Raw genomic sequence first — 21947 nt, 5'->3', positions numbered from 1 at the left:
AGAGAAAGGCTGAGTGTGTCTTATATTACTTTATTCTGTCTTTAAAGGAGGTTACAAATATTTCTTTGGATAATGAAGGGAAAACAACTGGAATCAAATTCCACTACAACTTATGTTTGTAACATTCATGATTAAGGCAGCACCAATCCCTTGAGGACTTGTAAAACATATGTCACAGCCATGGTTCTGATCATATTTTCAGGTTCATTTAGAAATCCCACCAATGCTTTAGAACATACAGGTAAATATTACATGTGTGAGATGTCACGTGATTTCTCTTCTCTCTTTATTGTAAGTCGAAAACAAGTCCTTTTAAACAACTCCAATGGGATCCTGACTGAACCTTTATCTTTCAGCATCATGAGAGAGGACCAGGTGTGCGTGTGCTTGTTCTGAGTCCTCATCAGGTGGGAATCTAACACATCAGTTTCCCTGAGGAGAGATTAGAAAGTTAACTGGCACTTGGGGCACACACTTCAAGTAGTTTCTATAGAGAGGTGGGAACAAGGGTGGGCAGCACCCGGAAATCCTCTCTGTCCACTCCACACCAGCACCATCCTGTCCTCAGAGCAGCAGTCCTACCTGGTGGTTCTGCTGGACAAAAGGACCTAGAACTCAGGGTCACAGGGCTAGAAAGTGGCAGAGTGTGGATGGGTTTGGCTTGGCTCCCTCATCAATGGCTCATTCTCCTTACAGCTTCACAGTTCCCTGGAAATCCAGAGACCCGGTCCTCCCCAGACCGCCCCCCTCCAGAGAAGATAAGTGCCATTCTAAGTTGCATCTTGTTGATTTGCTTCTCCTGCCACACATACGCTTGGAGGAGAGGAGAAGCACAGACCACCTCCTGCCCAACGTCCAAGGGTGCCTCATCCTTGGTGTGTGTGGGGGTAAGGACTCCACCAGCAGGTGCAGGGGAAACAGAGATGTCGAGCACTGGCCTCCTGAGTGCCTCTGTCCTTTCCAGGGAAGAGCGGTGGGTGGCAGAAGGGTCCTCTGCATCACAGAGACCACAACAAGCACAGCACAAGCCTACTTCCCCCCACACACCATCCTAGGCCTCCTGGCACAGAGATCCCGAAAGCCTGCTGATGAGCCTTCCCCATGGACACATCAAGACGCTGACTCAACAAGTGACCTCCACTGTGCCACTGTGGGAAGGGGATCAAAGGCCACAGGAGGACTCAATTCCTTTCGCTCATGAATGGTGAAGCCATTCTTACTCCTTCTGCCAAGGCCCTCACTGTATCTTGCTATAGTCTGGGGATCATAACACTGATTAGTTCACCAAAGGCAGGAGAAATAGAATTTTAGAGAAAGGTGCTCATCACTGCAGCTTGCTCTCCAGTTTTGTTCTCATATAAACCTTTGAAAGGGAATAAAGGCCAAAATTTGGGCATTGTCTTTCTATTCTACTTTGAGCAGAGAAGAATCCAAATCTCCGCTAGAGATTTGGGCAGCTTCCCAAAGCAGCCTCCCTCTGTTTGATCAGCTCATTGATAGTGGAGGAAGTGATGGTGCCAAAAATAACCTCAAGGGATCTAAAAGACAGCACTGTAAGGTGGTCCCTGGTTATCCCCACTTCACAGACAGGCTCACTGAGGTTCAGAGAGCTTAGGTACTTGCTCAAGGGTCTGTCTATGTCCTAGCTGGGTGTTGAGCCCTGGGAGACTGGAAGGCTCTGAGAGAAGGTTTCACTATGTGGTCCAGGCTGGCCTTGAACTTGCTCTGCCACTCAGCAAAGTCTTGAACTTGTGATTCTCTTGCCTCAGCCTCCCCAGTGCTAGGACTACAGGCATGCACCACCATGCCCATTCCACACAGCTTTTACTTGGTTTGCTCTACTGCTTCCCAGCAAAGCTCAAGGAAAGATGTGTAGGTCCCAAATGACACCCTGCTTGTCCAAGAACTGAACTTGGCCTTATATTAAGGGACTGAAAATGCTCCTGATGTGTTCCAAACATGTAAGAATTCCCCAACATGAATTAAACTACTATGCAGTGTAAATATACATGCATAATAAAAAGTTTTTAAAAGATCCCTCAATTGGAACAGAAAAAGAGTGAGGCCAATCTGAGAGGTGGCACCTGGAAGAGAAAGAAGGGAACCTAAGAATTCAAATTATACCAGGAAAATGGCTTGAAGGAGCCACATGCATGACTTGGAGCCAAATGCTCTGGCAGATACAGTCATGCTCAGGGATCTGTGATGACAGGGACATTCCTTTTTCCACTTCACTTGGAGCTGCCTTTATAGAACTTTATATTTTATGTCCAAAGATCAAATAAAAGAAAGATCACATTTAATGAGAGCTAGGGGAAACCAACTGGTGGTAATTAAAGAGTAAAAATATCCTCTCGTGGCTGCAGACCACAGGAGTTTCCTAATTTGAAGAGGCACAGGCAAATCACTTAAACAAGGCCTTCAGGGCTGCGTTCAGCTCATGTTTCCCCCACACCCACTGGGGTTACAGCTCTCAGCAGCCATAGCTCTTGAAGTCACAGGATTGTGTAGTAAATGGAAGCACAGCCAGGCCAACCACAAGCACAACCTTGTAGCACAAAAGTCAGATCCAGGCCTCTTCCATGGCATGTGATACTGCGTGGAAGGGGTTAAACAGAGTTAGAAAAGATCATGGAATCCTTTCTCTTTTTGAGGGTCCTTCCTCCAACCTCAGTCCTGTTTCCACAGTCTTCTGACTCTGGAAAAAATGTCTCAAGTCTGCCAAAATACAAGGACTTTTCACTTATTTCCCATATGCAGCTGGGTCTGGGGTAGACCAGCAGGCTGACCTGGGCCCCCACTCAGCCTGGAATAACTGAGCTCCTCAAACACTCATAGGTAGACAGGGTGCCTGGAGGGTCCACCTTAGCAAACCACTCCTTCCTAGATATCTAAGGGTTAGGCTGGAAATTGGGAAGACTTCTTCAATTTTAAGTCAAGCTGAGAAACCTGGAAAAATCTCTGGAATGTCATCAGCTTCCCAGGAAACATGCAGACACCCCAAAACACTGAATTGCCTAGAGAAGCCCACCTTGAAACACTTCCAGAAGTTTCCCACCTGAGGTCATGATGTGGGGTGCACTCAGGACAAGAGGAGCAGCTAGACAGAATGAAGTGGGGATGTTTACTACGGGGCCTTGTTTATACACCAGGAGACTCGGTACACTCTGTCCCCAGGTCAAGTCCAGCCTTGGTCTGTGACCCACTCATCCCCCAGAGCATAGTGGTTACCGGTAAAAAGTGGCGTAGTCCACTGTGGAGTGGCAGGTCTGAAACTCCCAGGACTTGATCTTCTGGCACTCCCGATGGGCTCGCAGCTTCACCTTCACTGTCCCCTGGCACAGCTCCGGCACTGGTCTCCTCCTCGGTCGGTTGCAGAACTCGTTGGACTCCACCCTCCAAGACTCGGCGAAGTCGTCCACATCGAACTTGAAGTTCCCATCTCCACCGATTAAGTCATCTCGTTTATGCCCATTGTAGTTGCCACACAGACCGCACAGCTTGCCCTTGAGATGAGGGGCAGCCATGACCTCTACAAAGCTGTCTCCATCCCAGGATATTTCTAAGCCTAGAGGAGAAGAGAGGAAAGGAGATCAAGCACTTCTGAACTTCCGATGGTCCCCACAGTGCACATCTTCACACACTACATGTGACCACCTCCTCTAACTAGAACACAGTGGTTCTATACAAATTTTCAGCTATCTTTTAATCTCATCTCTTTGAACACTATACATTTCACAAATCATCACATGTGAGGCTTATGCTTGTTAAGCTGTGCAAATTTTGCCCTTACAACATCTTATGTACTCCTATTTTGACCTCTATAGACAAGTGCTCTTTGACCACACTACTCTAGGGTTTGTATTTTTGGCCTTTCTTAAAGTACTTGTGTTAGTGCAAACTGTGCCTTCATTTATCCAATAATTAATGTAAAAGAAATATGACAGTTTTTTAATGTCACTTTTGTTTTCTTATTCAAAAAGATTCTCATCTAATTATTCCTTCAATGCCAAAGGAAATTTTTCAAATTATCTGCTATAATAAAAATATAAAAGCAATGAATATATGAATAAAGCTTCTGAACACATAGTTTGCAAAGGACAACACTCATATAAATGAACACATTTGCTACTTTGTGAGTTTAGAGTCATTCCTGAGACAGGGACCCTGACCCAGGTTTCCTGGGGTTGAGTTGATGGGGAACCTTCCTCCTTCCATCCCGGGCATCCATCCCTGGTCGGAGGGGGGTTGGAGGCACCTGGTCAGAGACATGAGTCCTCTTGTGCCCATTATCAGGACAGTTCTGCCTTGGTCATCATGGACAGTCTCTTTCCTCCAGGAAGGAGGGGAGACAGTTCCTTCTTGGCTTGCTGAACTGACTTCTGAAGTGCAGGAGGGCTGCTCTGAACACATGAATGTTCCTTCAGACACATTGGCCGGGGATGTCTGGGAGCCATCCAGTGTGTGAAAACAGTCACGATCCATGAACGCCAGGGGACACCCACAGCACATCATCACGCCTGCCTGCCCTGGGACTTCTCCTCAGCCACTGTCACTGTCTTCTAAAGGGCAATCATAGAGCAAGCTATTTTTAATAAGAGTCTCTGCCTTCTTTGGATTTTAAAATCTTACCCTTTTGGGTTCCTGAAAAAATTAATTTTTTTTTCCTGCCTGAGTCTTTGGAAAAATAAAAATTTCTTCTCTTACAAGGCTTTCTTTGTCCTTGCTCCTAAAAGACCGAGGCAAGCAAATGTTCAGGAGTTGGGGATGAGGCCGCAGTGGGATAGGAAAAATACAGATGGTGTAGTGGAGGGGAAGAGGATGAGGGGAGGAGGAGATAGAAAGACAGTATAAGAGAAAGCAATGGAGCTTGTCAGGAAAAGACTGGCACAAGGCAAAGCCACCAGAGTGATGTAAGATCAGGAAGAAGTACCCAGAGATGAGACTCCACACCAACTCTCCCCAAGTCTGAACCAGTCAGAGGAGACAGAAGCCTGGCCACATGGCCTTGCTTTGAGAAGGCCACACAACTGCCCAAGACGGAGTTAATTCAGGAGGGCATTAGAAGGAAACCCAAAGCTTACAACTGGAGTTTTTCAAGAAAGCAGAAAACCCTACAAGGAAATCCCTGTATAGCAAGTGTTGGGAGCCAAAGCATTCTAAATCTAAGGCAAATGGTGAAGGAAGATTTCTTGGTTGGGAGAAAAGAAATTACATAGATTTGGAAAATAAGAAATGAAGTAGTACCTGGGGAAGTATCTTTTGGGAATCACTGGATGAAGAGAAGACAGTAATGAGGTCGGGCAGGGAGAAAAATCCCCGAGTACTAGAATGTCCACATTGGGCTGAGCCCTGCAGGTCTCTGTGAGAGCATGGTGTCAGCTCTGACAGCCGCAGTGTGAATGTGCGATGGTTTGCAGTTCCTCCCACCCACCATCTAACACATTACCCAGGGCATGGTATGGAATCAGTAACTGAGTGACTTACCCTTGTAATGCTCATGCATCAAACAAAATGATTTTAGTGCTGATTTAGATGATTTTAAAGGAGACAAGCAAATTGTAAAATGGTTTATAATGTACTCTTCAAGGTATAAAAGAAACCTAGCCTCAAGAGCCTGTAGCCAGGCAGCTATTTAGCAAGAGAAACAAGGGGAGGAAATCAGTTCCATACAAAATTCAACTTTTATGTCATAATCCCAAAGATTTTCCATGTTGCAAAATTTTCTAAACAACAAATCTCTTTCCTAGACAGCAGGCAAATACTGTTTTTCCAAGTTCCATAAATAGTTGAGAATTTACACTCAAAGGAGCTCCCATGTTGTGACTGACAGCATAATAAGTGTGAGCCTTTGGGCCACTGAATTCACCAGAACTCCACTCACAGGACACAAGCCAATCACTGTGTCCACATGGGCTTGGGAGGATGTGGGTCCTGTGTTTTCAACAAATGCTTCTCAAAACCCACAATGTCACAGTGTAAAACATGGTCCCCAGAGTAAAGAGAATAACGTGTAATTCACTCTCCTTTCTCCTTTGATATTATTACACAAAAAAGAGTTTCACTGACTGGTGAGGGCTTCACATAGCAGAGAGATGACTTACTCTACCCCAGTGCCTTTGCCTCTTGCTGTATCATTTACACATGTGTCTATGGGAATACTTTTACCCTCTCCAAGACTAAAATCCATGGGAAGTAGATTATAGTCATGAAGGCAAAAATCAATCAGTCTAGCAAGTTGTAATTAAGGGACTTTCTCTTCCAAATGATATTTTAAATCAGTGTCCTTTGAGGGGGAAATACTGTGGAAGTGTCTGAGGGGTTGAGCACAGTCCTTTCTGCAGCTGGGTTGTTTCCCAGCTGTCAGCATGGGTAACTGGGTAAAACCACTGGCAGAGATGGAAGGCTAAAGCCGAAGCGTAAGCTCTATCGGGGGATGTGAGCAGTAGCTGCATTCCTTCCACTTTAGGAAAGACCTTCCCATCCTCCCTTCCTGCCAGTGGATGTTTTGCCAACTTGTTTTTCATCCTGTAAATGTGACCTGACTGCAGACCACCTACCCTGTTAACATGTTAGTGGTGTTTGGGTAGCTGTTCTTGTATTTTGTGGAAGTTGCTGTTTGCTTCTCATTGCTTTGCTTTCTGACTACTGAAAGTTTTGCTGCTGCCCGTTTGAAGGGGAGAGGAGGTGCAGAATCTGAAGATATACCTCAGTGATATCTAAAAGTGGGTAGTGTTCCTGATCAGCCTTCACATCACAGTGGGGGGAGGGTATATTCTCTGGGTTCCAGTGGAGTGTTCCACTAAAAACAAAATTAACAGCTGCTTTGCTCATATGTGGATGCTTTCAGGTGATCTGATGTAAAAATTTCAGGTACAGTTGATGAGGTGCACAGACTGCAGAAAGGAAGTGTTTTTTAAATAATCTGCTAAGTACTGACAGCGGGGGCCAGCTTGTGGCTGGGTGGTCAGTGCTAAACCTAAGCCTTGTCCCCAGCCAGTTGTTGGGGAATAAGCAGCAGGACTGAATTCCATGCTAACTACATGGCCACCTGCGTAACTCAGCCAGATGATTCCATCCTGCAGGCTGAGTCCGTCAACCATGGGCAAGGAAACTATTCTCTGCCTCCTGTCCTCTGGCTGCAGGCTGCTTTGAAGCCGCTATTTTAAAGACAGTTGCCGTTGATCACATGAGCTTATGCAACAAAGCAAGGAATCTATGGAGCAAGAACACTTGAGGAAATGCTGTGATATTTTAAATAGACAATCAGTAAGTGATAAAAAGAACACAACCTTAGGGAGCAGTTCAAACTGAGTTGGCTGGACCAGGTTAGAAATGCAATCATCTGAAAATCAAGTTGTTCCATTCAAAGGGTGGGCACAGAGCAAGCATAGTGCTCTGTGGAGGAAAGAAGTGCTCTCAGAGGAACGAAGCTCCTCCCAGCAAGCAGAAGGCTGGATGACTTCTGTGTAGAAGAAAATCGTTCAGCTGGGTGTGGTGGGTAGCATTAAATCATTTGTATTATTGAAAGAGAGATGGAAAAATAAATTATAAAACGTGAGTTCTAGGCCTAGATTGGTTAAATTCACTAATCTAATTATGGTGTTTGTGATCCATTATTATTTTCTTAGCAGCTTTGCCCTTTTATTCATTTTTGCAACATGGAATCCTTGCAAAGAACAGGCTCAATCCATGAGGCTTTGTCAGCTATGGGTGGAACAGCATTGAACCTCTTGGGCTGTTAGCAATCTTGAGACACCCAGGATGCCTTGGAGAACTGGGCTGCAGCTGACTAATAATTTCTGCCTTGGTAGAATCCACTCTGTAGGTCTGGCTGGCAAATAGATAGGCAAGGTGCTTCTCGTTAGTGCCGTGTAACAGCGGGTCATCTTGGCATTTTTTACAGGGAGCCAGAATCAGGCAGGGCCTACATTTGCTGAGTGTGTGTCCTCTGGACAAAAGAATGGGTGACTGAATCTTCTGAGCAGGTCTAATCCCTCTAAAGTCCATGAAAAGAGCTCCTCATATCTGCGACATGAAGAATAGGCATTTTTCTCCTTTGCTGAATGTTCAAATACATTAGTGCTCTCCACTGTCTCACTGAAATGCTGATGAACTCCCTAACTAAAAGCTCCCAGGGCTGCGCCTTGGCTTCTTGCCTTTGTTTACTAAGTGGGCACATCAAAGAGTCAAACTAATTTATCAAAATATATTTTGGTTCAAATTGAAACAATGAGCAGGAACAGCGTCATGGACCCTCAAGAACGCCTGCTCTGTCAAAGGCTTCCCTTTCTGACTGTTATCTAAGGAAACTGAAAGCCAATGATGCTTTCACACTGCTCAATTCTCATCTGTAAGAAGGCAATCAGTAGGCTGACTTCCTTACAGTATCATGACGGTTGAAGAGACAGCACCCATCAGGATACACAGTGTAATATTCAACCAGCGAGCAACATGGTAGCCCACAGGTGGCCCACAAAGAAGTGTGCAGACGAGCAAGACTTGGTCTCTGGGGCTGACAACCAGAAACTGAGTTCTGCTTCTAAAATTATTTTTAAGCAACACTTAATAGACAAAGACTTGAGCCTGATGGACCCCTAGCAGTCACAGACAGGTTGGCAAGGGGATGCCTACAGGTGGAAATGCGGGGTGCAACACTGCAGGGTGCTAGAGAGGTCTTAGCCAAGAGCTCCACATGCCCAAGGGTGTGGAGGATTGCACTTTGAAAGCCAGCCTCAGCGTCTCCAGCAGCAGATGGTGGTTCTGGCCATCAGGGTGGCAGCTTCCTTCCCCAGAATCAGAATGAATGAGACTGCTGGTCACACGTGGTTCCTATCCTCGCATCTACACACCCAAACATAGAAGCCTTGTTCTCCTTAGCACAGGACAGCTGAGAGGCATCAGGTAACCCAATACACAGAGGTCACAAGAACAAGCCCTTCTACTGTGGATATTTCTGTTTCTTTCCTCCCTACCTCTATACTATTGATTGAACTCAAGCCTTTGCACTGAGCTACATCCTCAGTCCACTGCAAAATTTTGAGACCCCCAAGTTGCCCAGGCTAGGATTAAACTTGCAAACTTCCTGCCTCAGCTTTGCAGAGTTCTGGGATTACAGGTGAGTACCACCATACTTACTTTCATGTTTTTTCTGAATATCACCAACCCTAAGCCGTTGGCTTTTGAGGACCCTCCACATTTTGGGGGCAGATGTTAACAAGGAAACTCTGTCTCCTCTCCCAGATGTGAAACTGCACATAACTAGCTGAGCTAAGAGAGACCCTGACAACTCCAAGCTGGACATCAGTGGTCAGGCTGAGGTTATTTGAAGAGCACAACTATCTCTTGAGTGAGGATAGTGAGGTTCTGGGTGTCTGAAGATTGCAAGGCCACTGTGCCTAGCACCCAGTTGCTAGTCTCCACATAGTTTCTCTGGTCCCTTGGTAATATGCCTGGAAGGAGACAGCCCTGCAGGAGCCAAGGGGAGCAGATGCTCAGGGTGGGGCCCCACCTGCTTGGGTGGTCACCTTCAGGAGGTAGCCCTCCAGGTCCACATGGAAGTGTGGCCCATGGCAGGGCAGTGCCACGCGGGAACCGTTCCAGCGCACAGCCAGGTGCTGCTCCAAGCTAATGATGCTCGAGCCCAGGACCAGCTGCACTGACTTGGTCCAGGAGAAGGAGCGTGTCCGCCGGGCATCGTTCTTCACCAGCACCTGGAAGGGCGAGGCAGGGGAGGTGCAGTCTCTGGTCAACACGTACTGACACGTGCCCTGAAAGTTAAAGGTCCGGCCATCAAAAGTGTTGTAGTGAGGGTCTCCGAACACTGTGCAGATGCCGGGCTCTGCGGATGGGCGAGAGAGAAGAGCAGGGTCACAACCAAGAGAGGATGCGGACAGGCAGCAGGGTCCCTGCAGGCCATAGGAGGGGATGGCAGGTGAGTCAGGACCTGAGCAGGGATGCTATAAGAGAGATAACTTGGGAGAAAAGAAAAAGATGTTGAGGAGTTTTAAAGGCTTTCCTCATATAATACTCAGATGAGTCTATTTTTAAAAGATATTTACAACATTCCTGAGCTTTTAAAACATCTCTGTTTTGCAACCCTGAGAAGCACATGTGGATGAAGAAACTGAACTCAGACACTTAATAACCAGGCTTACTCCATGACCCACATCAATAAGGACAAATTAAGCACATAGACAATGGCACCCTAGATAATACTACAGTGGAATCTTTGTATTAGTTCCTTTTTTTTAAAAAAAAATTTGAGACAGGGTCTTGTGAAATTGTTAAGTTGCCTAGGCTGGGCTTAAACTTAAGGGAAATCCTCTTCCCTTAAGCTCCCAACTAACTCAAAAATTTAGAAGCATTGAATGTTACCCATGGTTCTGAAGAAAATTACTATTTTTCTAAGGATAAACACAATTGCCAAACCTATCCATAATTAGTAGTGTCAGGAAACAAGTAACTGATTAATAACTATAGATTATCTTTATGTAGAAAGATATAGTTTTCTAGAAATATAAGTTACTTATATTTTGATCAAGGTTAGAAAAAATTACTCATAAAGTTAATAAGTACAGATCACTTTTGTATGTTTTCTAGGAAGATAATTTCTTATCTTTTGATCTAAGTGTCAAAGCTAGATTTAAAAAATCACAAAACTCACCATTTAGTACTTTTAAAGAAATTCTCCCTTCTTTATATCATTAATTCAAATATATATGACACCATGGTAATGTTCTGCATTTGGAAGCACCTCAAACATAATAATAAAATATTAAATGTTTTTAAACAAAACTTGCCATTTGTTCTTTCTTTTTTTTATCTCAAACTCACAATGATCCTCCAGCCTCAGCCTCCCAAGTACTGGGATTAAAGGTGTATGCCACCACACCAAGCCTGATTTTTTTTAATAGTTCTGGTTGTACATAATGGGAAGACCTACCTTAGGTGTGGGTGGTACCACCCAGGAGGCTTGTATCCTGGATGGGATAAAAGGGAAAGGGAGGCTTGCTTCTGCCACTGATGCTGCTGCTGCTACTTGTTGCTTCCTGCTTGCCACACCATGGACTGTTTCTCCTCTGTGAGGTTCCTCTGTCATGACTATGACTGAAACCTCCACAAACTGTGAGTTGAAATAAACCTTTCCCCCTTTAACTTGTGGGTGTTTGGTACTGTGTCTCAGCATCAAGAAAAATAACTAAGACATAAACACAGCAATTTTCAGTTAAAGCCAAAATCACAGGTGAAGAATAACAACCAGAAGAAGCACAACAGTCAGAAATAAGACTGGCCTCCCACCAATGTCCCTGCCTCTTTGGGAAGAATTGATCCCAACACAGGAAGGATTTGTCAGGCTCGGGAAGGCCATGCCAAATGCCCTGATGTGACCAGTAGGATAAAGTGCAAATATTTCCTTTAATTATTTCAGGGTGTTTGGAGAGTGACATTTACTTTATGAAGCATTAAGTCATATCACATGCTGACTTCATGCAGCTCCATGGAAATTACACATTCGGGATTTGCTAAATTATTTGTTCTGATTAGTTTTCCTTGCCCATATTTGATACTCAAAAGAGAAAGAATTTTTGGTATATAGTAGAGTTTCACGGAGCAAACATTTAAGGAACACATAAAATTCCACCCAGAGGAAATGCTGGAGGAAGTGAGGAGTGGGACACAACATCTGAATTTAGCCTCTAGTTCTGCTCTTTCCTTGTCCTTTTTTTTGGGTTGTTTTTGCTCATGGCCACAATTTTACCATTGTTGTTTCCCATTGTCATGGCCCACAGCTTTCTGATTCTATTGGTGTCGCACAGTTTATTTCCCAGTCCCTTCTCTGTGCTGTGACATTTCTAACAAATGAGACCTCTCTCCCAGCATGAAGAACATTGCTGTTTGGTTGATGGGACCTGAAGAAGTTACCTGAGATGCCCCTGGTAACACTGAGGGAAAGAGTTCAGAGTTACCACAATTATGGGCCATGGAAGGACTGAATCTAGCCTGACTCCCAGCCAGACGAATTCATATTCTTGATTCCACCTACACAGCAAGAAGCGCAGAACCAGAACTGATCAAGGCTTCTGGGCATTCAAGCTTTTCACAGGTGGATCTCAGCTTGGAAAGGTTACAAGGGGCTGAAATAACACCTGAGGCTGCCTTCAGCTGTGAGCAACATGGGGCACCTACAGCTTGCCACCTCCTGCCATGGTGGTCTTCCCTGTCCCAGGGACCAATGAGACTTCTCTTTCTGTCCTGATTGCAACTGCATCAAAATTATCATAATACAAAACTGAGAGCTCAAGCCTACTCTAGCACTCTTTTCTATGCCTACCAATATGGACACAGCATCAGGAAAGTCACATCCAGATTGTCTCCTAATGTGGAATAGAGACTTGTGCACTGTACAGTAGAACCATGGAAATGAACTAGTGTCTAGTCATTGGAAAAATGTCAGCCAGGTGTGGTGGTACATGCCAACAATCCCAGCACTCTGCGAGGCTGAGCAGGAGGATTCTAAATTAGAGCTCATCCTGGAAAACTCAGTAACTAAAAAAGACCAGTGGGTCTCAAAATAAAATATTATTAAAGGGGACTGGGAATGTAGCTCAGTGTGAAGGTTCTGAGTTCGATCTTCAGTACTGTAAAAAATGAAAAATAGTTTGTCTATAATATTCATGACTGAGGAAATTTTTGACATGTTAAGTGAAAAATATGACACAAAATTCTATGTCATTTTATTCTAGGATTATCTTAGTTCTCTTAAAATAAATACAGACACATTCTCAAAATTACAAACAATGGCTATTTCTTGATGACAGAACCATAAATGTCAGTTTTTTCTTCCTTCCTATGCTTCTCTGTCATTGTTGTTGCTGTTTTGCTTTGCTTTTAATGATCCAAATGTGGGCACTTGTAGCTAAGGCCAAATATGTGACAAAGCAAATTGCCAGAGAACCCACAGCAGCTCCGTGAGTCACCCAGGGAGCCAGAGCTTGCTCAGCACTGGGTGGTCGATGACAGATGTCCAGGGAGACTGGGCAGGGGGCCACCTGTGAACACGGCTGTAAGGAGAAATCTTTAAGAGTCCCTAGCTTGGGGAAGAGAAGGGTTTGGAAATTACAATGATTTTCCTGAGTGACAGCAGTGTTGAAGAGGCCAACAAAACTTCATGAGCATTAGGATGCTTGAGAAATATGTCTGTGATTGGGGACATTTGTATCACGTGATAAAATAACTTGGAGATCCTGGCTCTTTTTCCTGGCACTTCATGGTCCCCGTGCCAGATCCCACAAGAGCAGTGAAGAACACATGTGCTGGAGAAGGTCCAAGAGAGAAGTTCAGGGTTACAGAATCTGCCTTGCCGAACAGGAAGAGGTCCAAGAACACATCAGGGACAGAAATGAACAGCGTATCCTCATGTAATTGTCTTCCTGAAGATGAGAGCTGCAGTACAAGCTGTCCAGATGTCCAGTCACAGCCCCTGGAAAGCTCAGCCCCACAGTTAGAGGGTCAGAGGGAGCTGTAATGATCAGACACCCTAAGCCTCTTCTATGTGAATGCTGCTGAGCAGAAGGGGAGAGAAGGGTCAGTCACAGAGTCCTGAGGTCACATCCTAAAATCTTGCCTTGCATTTGCATTTCTTTTCCACATACACATATAAATGCATAGGAACAGGGAGGAAAAGATTAGAAGTACAAGTGCTCAGATATTAAGAATGGTTTTATTTTGCTTTTAGGTAATAGAATTCTGTGTGATATTGCTTTTCCTCTTTCTTGTTTATATGCATTTACATCCTTATTTACGCTCACATTTCACTGTTTACAATGATTATACATATGCTTTTGGCATAAGAATTTTGCTGTGAAAGGTTAAAACTCCAGGATCAGAACACCTGCCTTTGATGTTGTGAACTCTAATGAGATCGCTGCCTTTGTGAACACAGTTCCCATGTCTTTCTCTCGACTGTGTCAGGTGCCTTTATTTCCACCACAGATCTATTTATTCTAATGAATGTTTTTCCTCTGAGAGTGGTAATCATTCTCAGAACATCTGTCAAGGAAAATGAAAGGCAACATACAATCCCATGTCATAAAGAAGAAATTTAGAGAAACCAAGTAGATCCTAACCACCTCCCCAAAACACAACAAAATGAAAATAAAAAAGGCCTAAGAAAGAATTAAAAAAGGATTAGTCATGTTTCTGCCACTAAAAAGCAACTGTTGTTTACAATTATGGGCCTCAGTGTGTGCAGCTGCTGTTGTTACCATTGGGGTCAAGGATACTCTGACCCCAGCGCACGTGAGTGCATCCTCTCAAAGGAAGAGGTTTGTAGACACTTTGCCCCTAGGAGTCCATGAGTTTTGGACTAAGAATATTGACTTAGACTTCAATTATAAACTATACTTTATGGCTCTTGCATTTAATGTCTTCCTATTTCCATCTGAGCTGAGGGTTGGTTTCCAATTGTTGGGAGCTGCTAGAGCTGGATATTGGTCATATGTGTGAGGGCAGGACAGAGCCAGAGTGCCTCAAGCAGTCAAGCTACCTCAGTATGTAAAAAGCATCCTGCCTGGACAATTACAGTCGTTAGTCGCTAGGCAACATTACTTCTCCTGACAATAACTTTGCAAGTGTACAAAATAAACAAACACCCCTACTATTGAAGTCAGTCCTCTTTTGCCCATCAGGTAAGAGGTAACTCCACCTGACCTAGCTCTTGTCTCTTGTCCTTATTCTTCTCATACTCACTGCCATTTCTCTTTGGGATACAACGAGAGACCAATGAAGTTCCCTACACCACTTCTTCTGTGTCCTTCAGAGCACCTTCCAGAATGCTGAGATTCCACCATCCAAGTTCTAACCTTAAAATGTGCCTTCTCTTTACACTATAAGTTTTTATTTATCATTGAAAAGAGCTGTATACATGAGCTATAGAGTTGGGTTTCACATCTTTCAATTGTTGGGCTTGTCAACTTGATCGACTTTGGGACTCACCCAGGGGATTGGCGGAGCACACTTGTGGGTGTGTCTGTGTGGGTCATGCAGATATGACTTGGGGTCTATGTCTGGTCCTTGGTCCCTTCTCTGGCACCATTCTCCTACTCTGCTTCCTGGCTGCCATGAACAAAGCAGTTTTGCTCCTGCCTTTCAGCCAGCCCACCATGGGTAGAACTCCTTGAAACCATGGGTCAAACAAACCACTTCTTTATAAACTGTGGGTGTCTGATATTGTGCCCCAGGATGGGAAAGCTTACTAACACATATTTCTAAGATAATCTGCCTTCCAGAATAAAAGCTCCAATAGAACTGCAAACTTGGAGCATTTTTCTCTCTGAAGAACATCTTGCATTGGTGTAGCAAAAAAATGCCACCCCCCCAGCCAGTATACTTCAGTTTCTATTAGTTGCCCAGGTAACCTCAGTTCCTGTTACTTCTGTTTCTTAGAAACAGCTGGTCACTATGATGCATATTGTAAAAAGCAATTGTAATGTATTGACAACCTGTGGTCAACTTATAACCCCCAGCTGAACTGAGGAAGTGTGGTGCTGGGTGTGGGAGGCCCACCTGAGGATTGTTACCAGCAGCATAAGAGGCAGAACTGGAGAAGTGAGGCTGTTGAGAGGTGAGTGAGGCTGTTGGGAGCTGGCAGAAGTTGTAAGGAGCTGTTGGTTCTTTTGGAGGAGCTTGTCATGCTGCTTTTCCTGATGAACTTGGTTGTTTTCATCCTCGGAGGAACTCAGGACCTTGCTGGCACTGAGAATAGCTTTGGTTCACTTTGGGGGAGCTCTGGTCCTCACTCTGAGCATCGCTTCCTGGCTCCAGAAGGGAGGAAGGTGCACAGCTCAGTCTCCTGAAGAAGCTTGTCGCATTGGCTTTCCTGAAGGGAACTCAGTTTTCCTTCTCATTGAAGAGCTCGGGAGCTCACTGTTTCTGAGGATGGCTGTGGTACCTTTCAGGGGAGCTGTTGTTCTTACTTTGCATGTCACTTCTTGGCCCCAGTACAGATCCCTCAGCCTGCTAGCACAGATCCTTCATCCTGTTGGCACAGACTCCCTAGATTCCACCACTGACCTTTGGGCCTTTGCAGTGCAGATCCGTAAAAGAGGCCTGCATGAGACATTGTTATGGGCTCTGGGCCTCTAGTTGGACTTGTGGAAGGCATTGTTATGAGCTCTAGGTCTTCAGCTGGACTCATGTAGGACATTTCCGTGTGATCCAGGCTCTTGGCTAGATTCCTTGGTCTTAGAGTATGGACAGATTTCCTGCACTCTCTTGTATATCATTCTTTGGGTGACTATTTTAAATGATCTTATAAAATATGTGTCCTGTTTTATATTATTCCCCTTGCAAAAATATCCCCCAAACCATTACAGCAATGAAAGACAGCCAAGTACTCTGCTTCTTGCTTGCAAACAGCATAGAAACCTCCCTCCTTGAGCCTTTGAGGTCAGACATATTTTTTGTTGAGGTCAGTGCCTGTCAGCGTCACATAAATCTGCCTCCAAATCCTGGGTGACATTTCAGTGTTTCTGTTGCCATTGCATCAGAGCCCTGACTTGCCATCACATATCACCAACTCCCAAGTCACTTGTTCACATCTCACACAGATCTAAGGATAAGTCCTTTGCAGGATCACTGCAAACATTTCATGAATATCACTGATGCTCAGAGAGCAGTCATTGTTGGTTTATTATTAATGCTGTGCAAATCCAGCAGAGAGATAGCTACTGCTGGACACAGCAGGCTGCACAAGACTGTAAAGGCATATCAGACAGTGTCAGTGAACTGTTTATAAAAGGCATATAAAATGCAGACTAGGGCAGGGGGTGGTTAGCATTCTAAGCCAAAAGAAAAATATCAGCAAGTCATGAACACAGGAAGGAAGGCAGCTTGCAGAAGACAAGCAGGAGACCAAGCTGACCAGAGGGGTATTGCTTCAGGAGGTGCAAAACACTCAAGTTATTGTCAACATAGATTGGCTTGAGATGTGCTGGCAGCCTGAGAAGCTAAACATATTCAAAAGAGCCAACTTTTCTCAATGTGCTTCTGAAAAAACAACTGTGCCATTGCATTGCCAAAATAAGTAGAAATTTTTGAAGCTCTGTAGACCAAATTAGCTGGGAAGTGGTGTAAAACTCCTTGCCCTCCCAGTAAGTTTACCAAGCCCATGGCATGGAAAAAGCCCTGGGGATTCTACATCAAGGAAATGTATTTGCATTTTCTTGACCCGCATTTCCCAGATGCATTCATCACAAGACCTTGTTTGGGAAGTATTACTCATAGCTACCCACAGCTCTGTGTTTTATAAAATGCACTCTGGGGCACTTTGCAGCAGGACCAGGGTTGGTGTGGTTTCCTGTCAAAGCCAAGCCTGGTTCTGACAGAGAGAGGCATGAGGCCTTTACCAAAGGAGATGGGATTGGTTATGGATAGTAGTAGCCTGTAGACTGGCCTTCAAGGGGAAGAGAAGGAAATTATTTATAGGACAAAAACACAAAGAGATTATCAACCAGACCCGAAGACTGACTCCACAGCTTGGGGAAGCAGTGCCAGGAGCTCAGAGGCTCAGATCTGTGCAGCTGGGTGATGTGGCTGCCAGAATGGGGATAAACAGGGCTGGAAGCAGCTGTGAACCTCTCTATCCAACTCTCTCCTAGGAGGCCTTAGGGAGTCCAAGGTGGATACTGTGAGTCAAATTCAAATGCAGACTTTGCAAGAAGAGTGTGTTGCCCTAAAAGATCGGAAGTTGAGGTGGACCATGTTAGCATTTTGTAAAGAAGAGATAAATGAGGCTTAAAGTTTGGGCAAACTAGAGACGAGGATGCAAAAGGAAAGACAGCACCAGGGAGGTGGAGCTGTGAGTCTGCACAGGATGAAAAGGTAGAATCATCAAGAACACAAAGCACTGGGGCTGGGGATTTAGCTCAGTGGCAAAGGTGCCTGCCTGGCAAGCGTAAGGTTGTGAGTTCAGTTCCCGGTACTGGAGAAAAACCAAAAAAAAAAAAAAAAAAAAAAACCACAAAGCACTAAAAATGCTGAGGTGGGGGGCTCTTCTGCACTGTTTGTGGGAATGTAAACCAGTGCCACCATCATGGAAACCCAGTGTGGAGATTCCTCAGAAAACTAACACCAGAAATTCCATTTGACCCAGCTATTCCCCTTCTAGGTATCTCCATGAAAGAATAAAAAGCATTATACTGCAGAGATACACACATGCCCATGTTTATAGCAGCACAATTTGCAATCACCAAACTATAGAAGCAGCACAGATGCCCGACAACAGCCTGATGGTTAAAGAAATGTGGTCTTTACAGAACGCTGGATCATGCACCCATAAGGAAGGGTACACTTAAGTCATTTCTAGGAAAATGGGTGAAACTTGAAACCATAAAGTTAAGTGAGATACACCAGACAGAAGGTTAAATCCACATAATTTCTCTTATATAAAAACCCCACATATATAAATAAAGAGTGAAAATCAAGGGTTATTAGGAAACAGACTTGGTGGAGATAGGAAGGGGAGCAGAGGAAGGAGGAGAAGGAAGGGAGGGAGGAGAAGGAAAGGACACCAAAAAAAGATCAAAACATGATATATACACACCAGGAGCCCTGAGGAAAAAAAATTTTTTTTTCTTAATTTTCAAGAGAGTAGTAAAAAAAAAAAGAACAATAGCAGCACACCAACATCACAGACATAAATAAAAGAAAGCAAGACCATTAAAAGTGATACAGGGTTTGAAAACAAAATGATAGGAATTAACAGTGGTTGTTTATCACATATTGTTATCTTCAGCTATGTTTCTCAGATTACCAGATATAAGAATGGAAGACTGTTTAGACCATTAAAGAGAATAAAAAATAATTATTAAATAAAACACTAGAGATAATACAGAGTTTCACTAGACAAGATGGTAGGAATTCACCACTGGTTGTGCCATTGCATATTGCTGTCTTCAAATCAGTTGCTCAGGTTACCAGATATAAGCATGCAAAATTGGTCAAAATATAGAAAATATTAAGCATTAACTGTTACTTTCAATATACCATCAGACATCAGCAGTACAGTTATCCCAGCTATTCTATACATATCTCTATCTGTCTATCTATCTATCTATCTATCTATCTATCGATCGATATTTTGCCTTCCTCCTTTCTTTTTTCTTCTTTCCCTCATCCAAGTTGAGCCTTCAAGTAATTTCTTTCCCTTTCTTATCTATTAAACGTTTTGAATTTTACTTACTCTTTGCCCTGAGCAAATGTTGTTATTATGCATTGCAAACATATCCCAATTAAATAAAATTAAAAATGCACACTTTTCTAAGAAAGTCATAAACTTTTTCTCCAAAAATCTGAAAATAAAATGAGAGCAGACCCGTGTACTACAGTAAAGGAAGGCTGGTATGGGGGAGGGGAAGGTGGGGGAGGATGGACAGACTGACAGCAGTCACTAACCAAGAAAGGGACTATGACAGGGAAAGGAGGACAGCATGCACACAGATGAGCTCCATGGTAGAGAGAGACGCACAGCGCAGCCAGTGAGCCATTTCTCTAGACTCCAGCAAAGGTCGGAATGTAGTTTTATAACCAAAGATGCAGAAGTAGATAAGGTGACCTCATAGAAACATTTTTAAAGATGAGCAAGTACAACTGTTTTCAGACAGAAGCCCCCTGTCATGTATAAGGGAAGGAAACTGGCAAGCCATGTACATATTTGGAGGTAAAGGTCCAAAAGAAATGAAAATGCAGTAAGAGAGAACACAGAATAGTGCTTCAAAATTTGGGATTCAGAATCAGAAGGACTGCACTACCAGCTGACCCTCTGTAAGGGCTACTAAACTGCGTCAACTTGAGAAATTTAGAAGCTTAACTAAGTGACTCAGCAGGGTGTCAGGGTCCTCACTGTGTAAACATTCTAAGCCTGTGGAAGAGGAGGTTACAGAGATGGTGTGAGTGCTATACCTGCCCGGGGGGCAGAGTGGGTGGTAGCCTGCTTACAATATAAGAGAGGCCAAGAGGCTTGCTCTCCCCCTTTTGCCCTTCTTGCTTTTGCTGTCTGCTGCTGCCTTGGACTGTTGCCCCTGTGACATGCCTCTCTGCCTCAGAGCCAGCTGATTATGGTCTGAAACCTCCACAAACTGCAAGTTAAATAAACTTTTCCTTCCTTAATTTGGGTGATGGGTATTTTGTCTCAGCAAGGAGAGAAAAGTAACTAAGATACCACCACTACTTAATTTCTCTGACCTGCAGATCTTCCTTGTGTAACAATAGCTTAACAATACCTTCTGCATCTCAGCCTCACTGTGACAACCAGACTTGGACTAACACTAGATAGGTCGCTACCATCGTTAACAGGAGTGACTGCCGAAGCAGCAGCGACAGCAATGTTTATTGATTTTGTTTTGCTCACAGGAGAAGTGACCTCCAGAGAGCAATAAATTCTCGGCTCTGTGCATAGTAATGTGTGATTTCCTGTACAGTTTACCCAAAGGGTGTTTTAGGTGCACAGTTTGGGTTTGTTTTGCTCATCTGCTATATGTCTGGCTGTATTTCACGTGTCCTGTCACCAGGCATTTCTATTATAAGTTCCCTCTGTCACATGGGGCACTGTGTCTTTCCTGCAATTTAAGATAGGATTAGGTTTAAAATGTGTTCATTATCTAATCTGTACATCTCTTTACATACAAAAGATTCTTTCAAAAAGTTGGCCAGAGAGATACTTTTAATTGAATTATTTAATTATGCTACATTTATTTATAAAACAACTTTGCCAAGCAACATCCAGGAGAGCCTAGAGAAAGAACACTGGATAGGGAGGTTTAGAAAGATGCAGGTCTTTTTGCCAGCTCCTCTGTTAGTCCTCTGTGAGCCTCAGTTTCCCTGCCTGAGAGACAGGAGGCTGTCCTTGCAGGCAGGGTGACTCCCTCTACAGTTCCATGAGGCTAAAATGGTGACGGGCTTGGATGCATCCCTGAGCGCAACTCTGTTCTCTCTCCTTCCTGGCAGGAATTGTGCACAGAGCGCTCTCAAGTTCAGAACTGTATATATTTTAACGTTGTAAGCAAGAGAACTGGGGAGGTCTTTAACTGCCCCTAAAGTGCGTCACCTCTGAGTTGCCAGGAGGAAAGAAAGCATGGGAATTGAGTAGGGCTGGAAAAGCCAGCAGCTTGATGCGGGAGTGAGCTCAGAGCAGCCTGACGTCCCATCTCCATCTGAGCTGACAGACAGGGGTGCCGGCAGGAGGAAGCCCTGTGCTCCCCTCAGTTCGTCCTTCCTGTGGCAGGTGAAGGAGGAAGTGGCTACCTGGAAACTCCTCCCAGGCCCTCTCCAGTCTCCAGCCCTGGCTCCCAGGCACCCTCCTGACAGCCTCCCCTCTCTCCTCACTGTGCCTCCTTCTGCAGCTGCACAAAAGCCAGGCTCTGGGGCCAGGCTGCCTGGTGCGAGTTCTGTCTCCTCAGCTTGCCTTGGGCTCTGGGTCACCTCAACCTCCCTACCTCCGTCCCCTCACTGGAAAAGGGAGCTGATGCTACTACTTGGTCACATCACGGTCTTGAGGATAAATCAGATCAAATGGGACAAGAAGGGAAGGTGCTTAGACACACAGTAGATACTACAAAACATTAGCTGCTGTTGTTGCTCTTACTGTGATCTGATGTGGATGAGACGGTCATTCTCCTTGTGCAAATTAATGAATGTTACTCACTGAGACCAAGCCCTAACCCTGCTTGTACCAGTACACCACCTCTGTCCCTTCTACGGGGTGTTGGTACGTGATACACAGTAGCACCTTGTGCACCTGAAAAAGCAGGCAATAGGAGGTAGATAAAAGTTACTCCACCCATGTGACAGGGAATAGCTGCAGTCTCTTCCTTCAGCTCTGTACCAGGTTATAGCAAGAAAAGTGAAAGCCACAGTATCCCCTGGGGCAGAACAGCACAGAAGACAAG

General features: G+C 44.5%; 1 protein-coding gene across 1 annotated transcript in view; it reads right to left on the bottom strand.

Annotated features, from left to right (window-relative positions):
• Nucleotides 1-21947, bottom strand: part of LOC102024857 (BMP-binding endothelial regulator protein-like) — a 198500-nt gene that overhangs the window by 46764 nt on the left and 129789 nt on the right. The window contains exons 11-12 of the mRNA XM_005412992.1: nucleotides 9512-9841; nucleotides 3232-3568 (exon numbers count right to left, since the gene is read on the bottom strand). Of these exons, the coding sequence (XP_005413049.1) occupies nucleotides 3232-3568; nucleotides 9512-9841 (667 nt within the window). The remainder of the gene's footprint in view (nucleotides 1-3231; nucleotides 3569-9511; nucleotides 9842-21947) is intronic.

The sequence above is a fragment of the Chinchilla lanigera genome, unplaced genomic scaffold (assembly GCF_000276665.1).
Source record: "Chinchilla lanigera isolate Chin_1 unplaced genomic scaffold, ChiLan1.0 scaffold00159, whole genome shotgun sequence".
NCBI lineage: Eukaryota > Metazoa > Chordata > Mammalia > Rodentia > Chinchillidae > Chinchilla > Chinchilla lanigera.
Note: the sequence above shows the minus strand (reverse complement) of the source record. Positions and strands in the feature narration are given on the sequence as shown.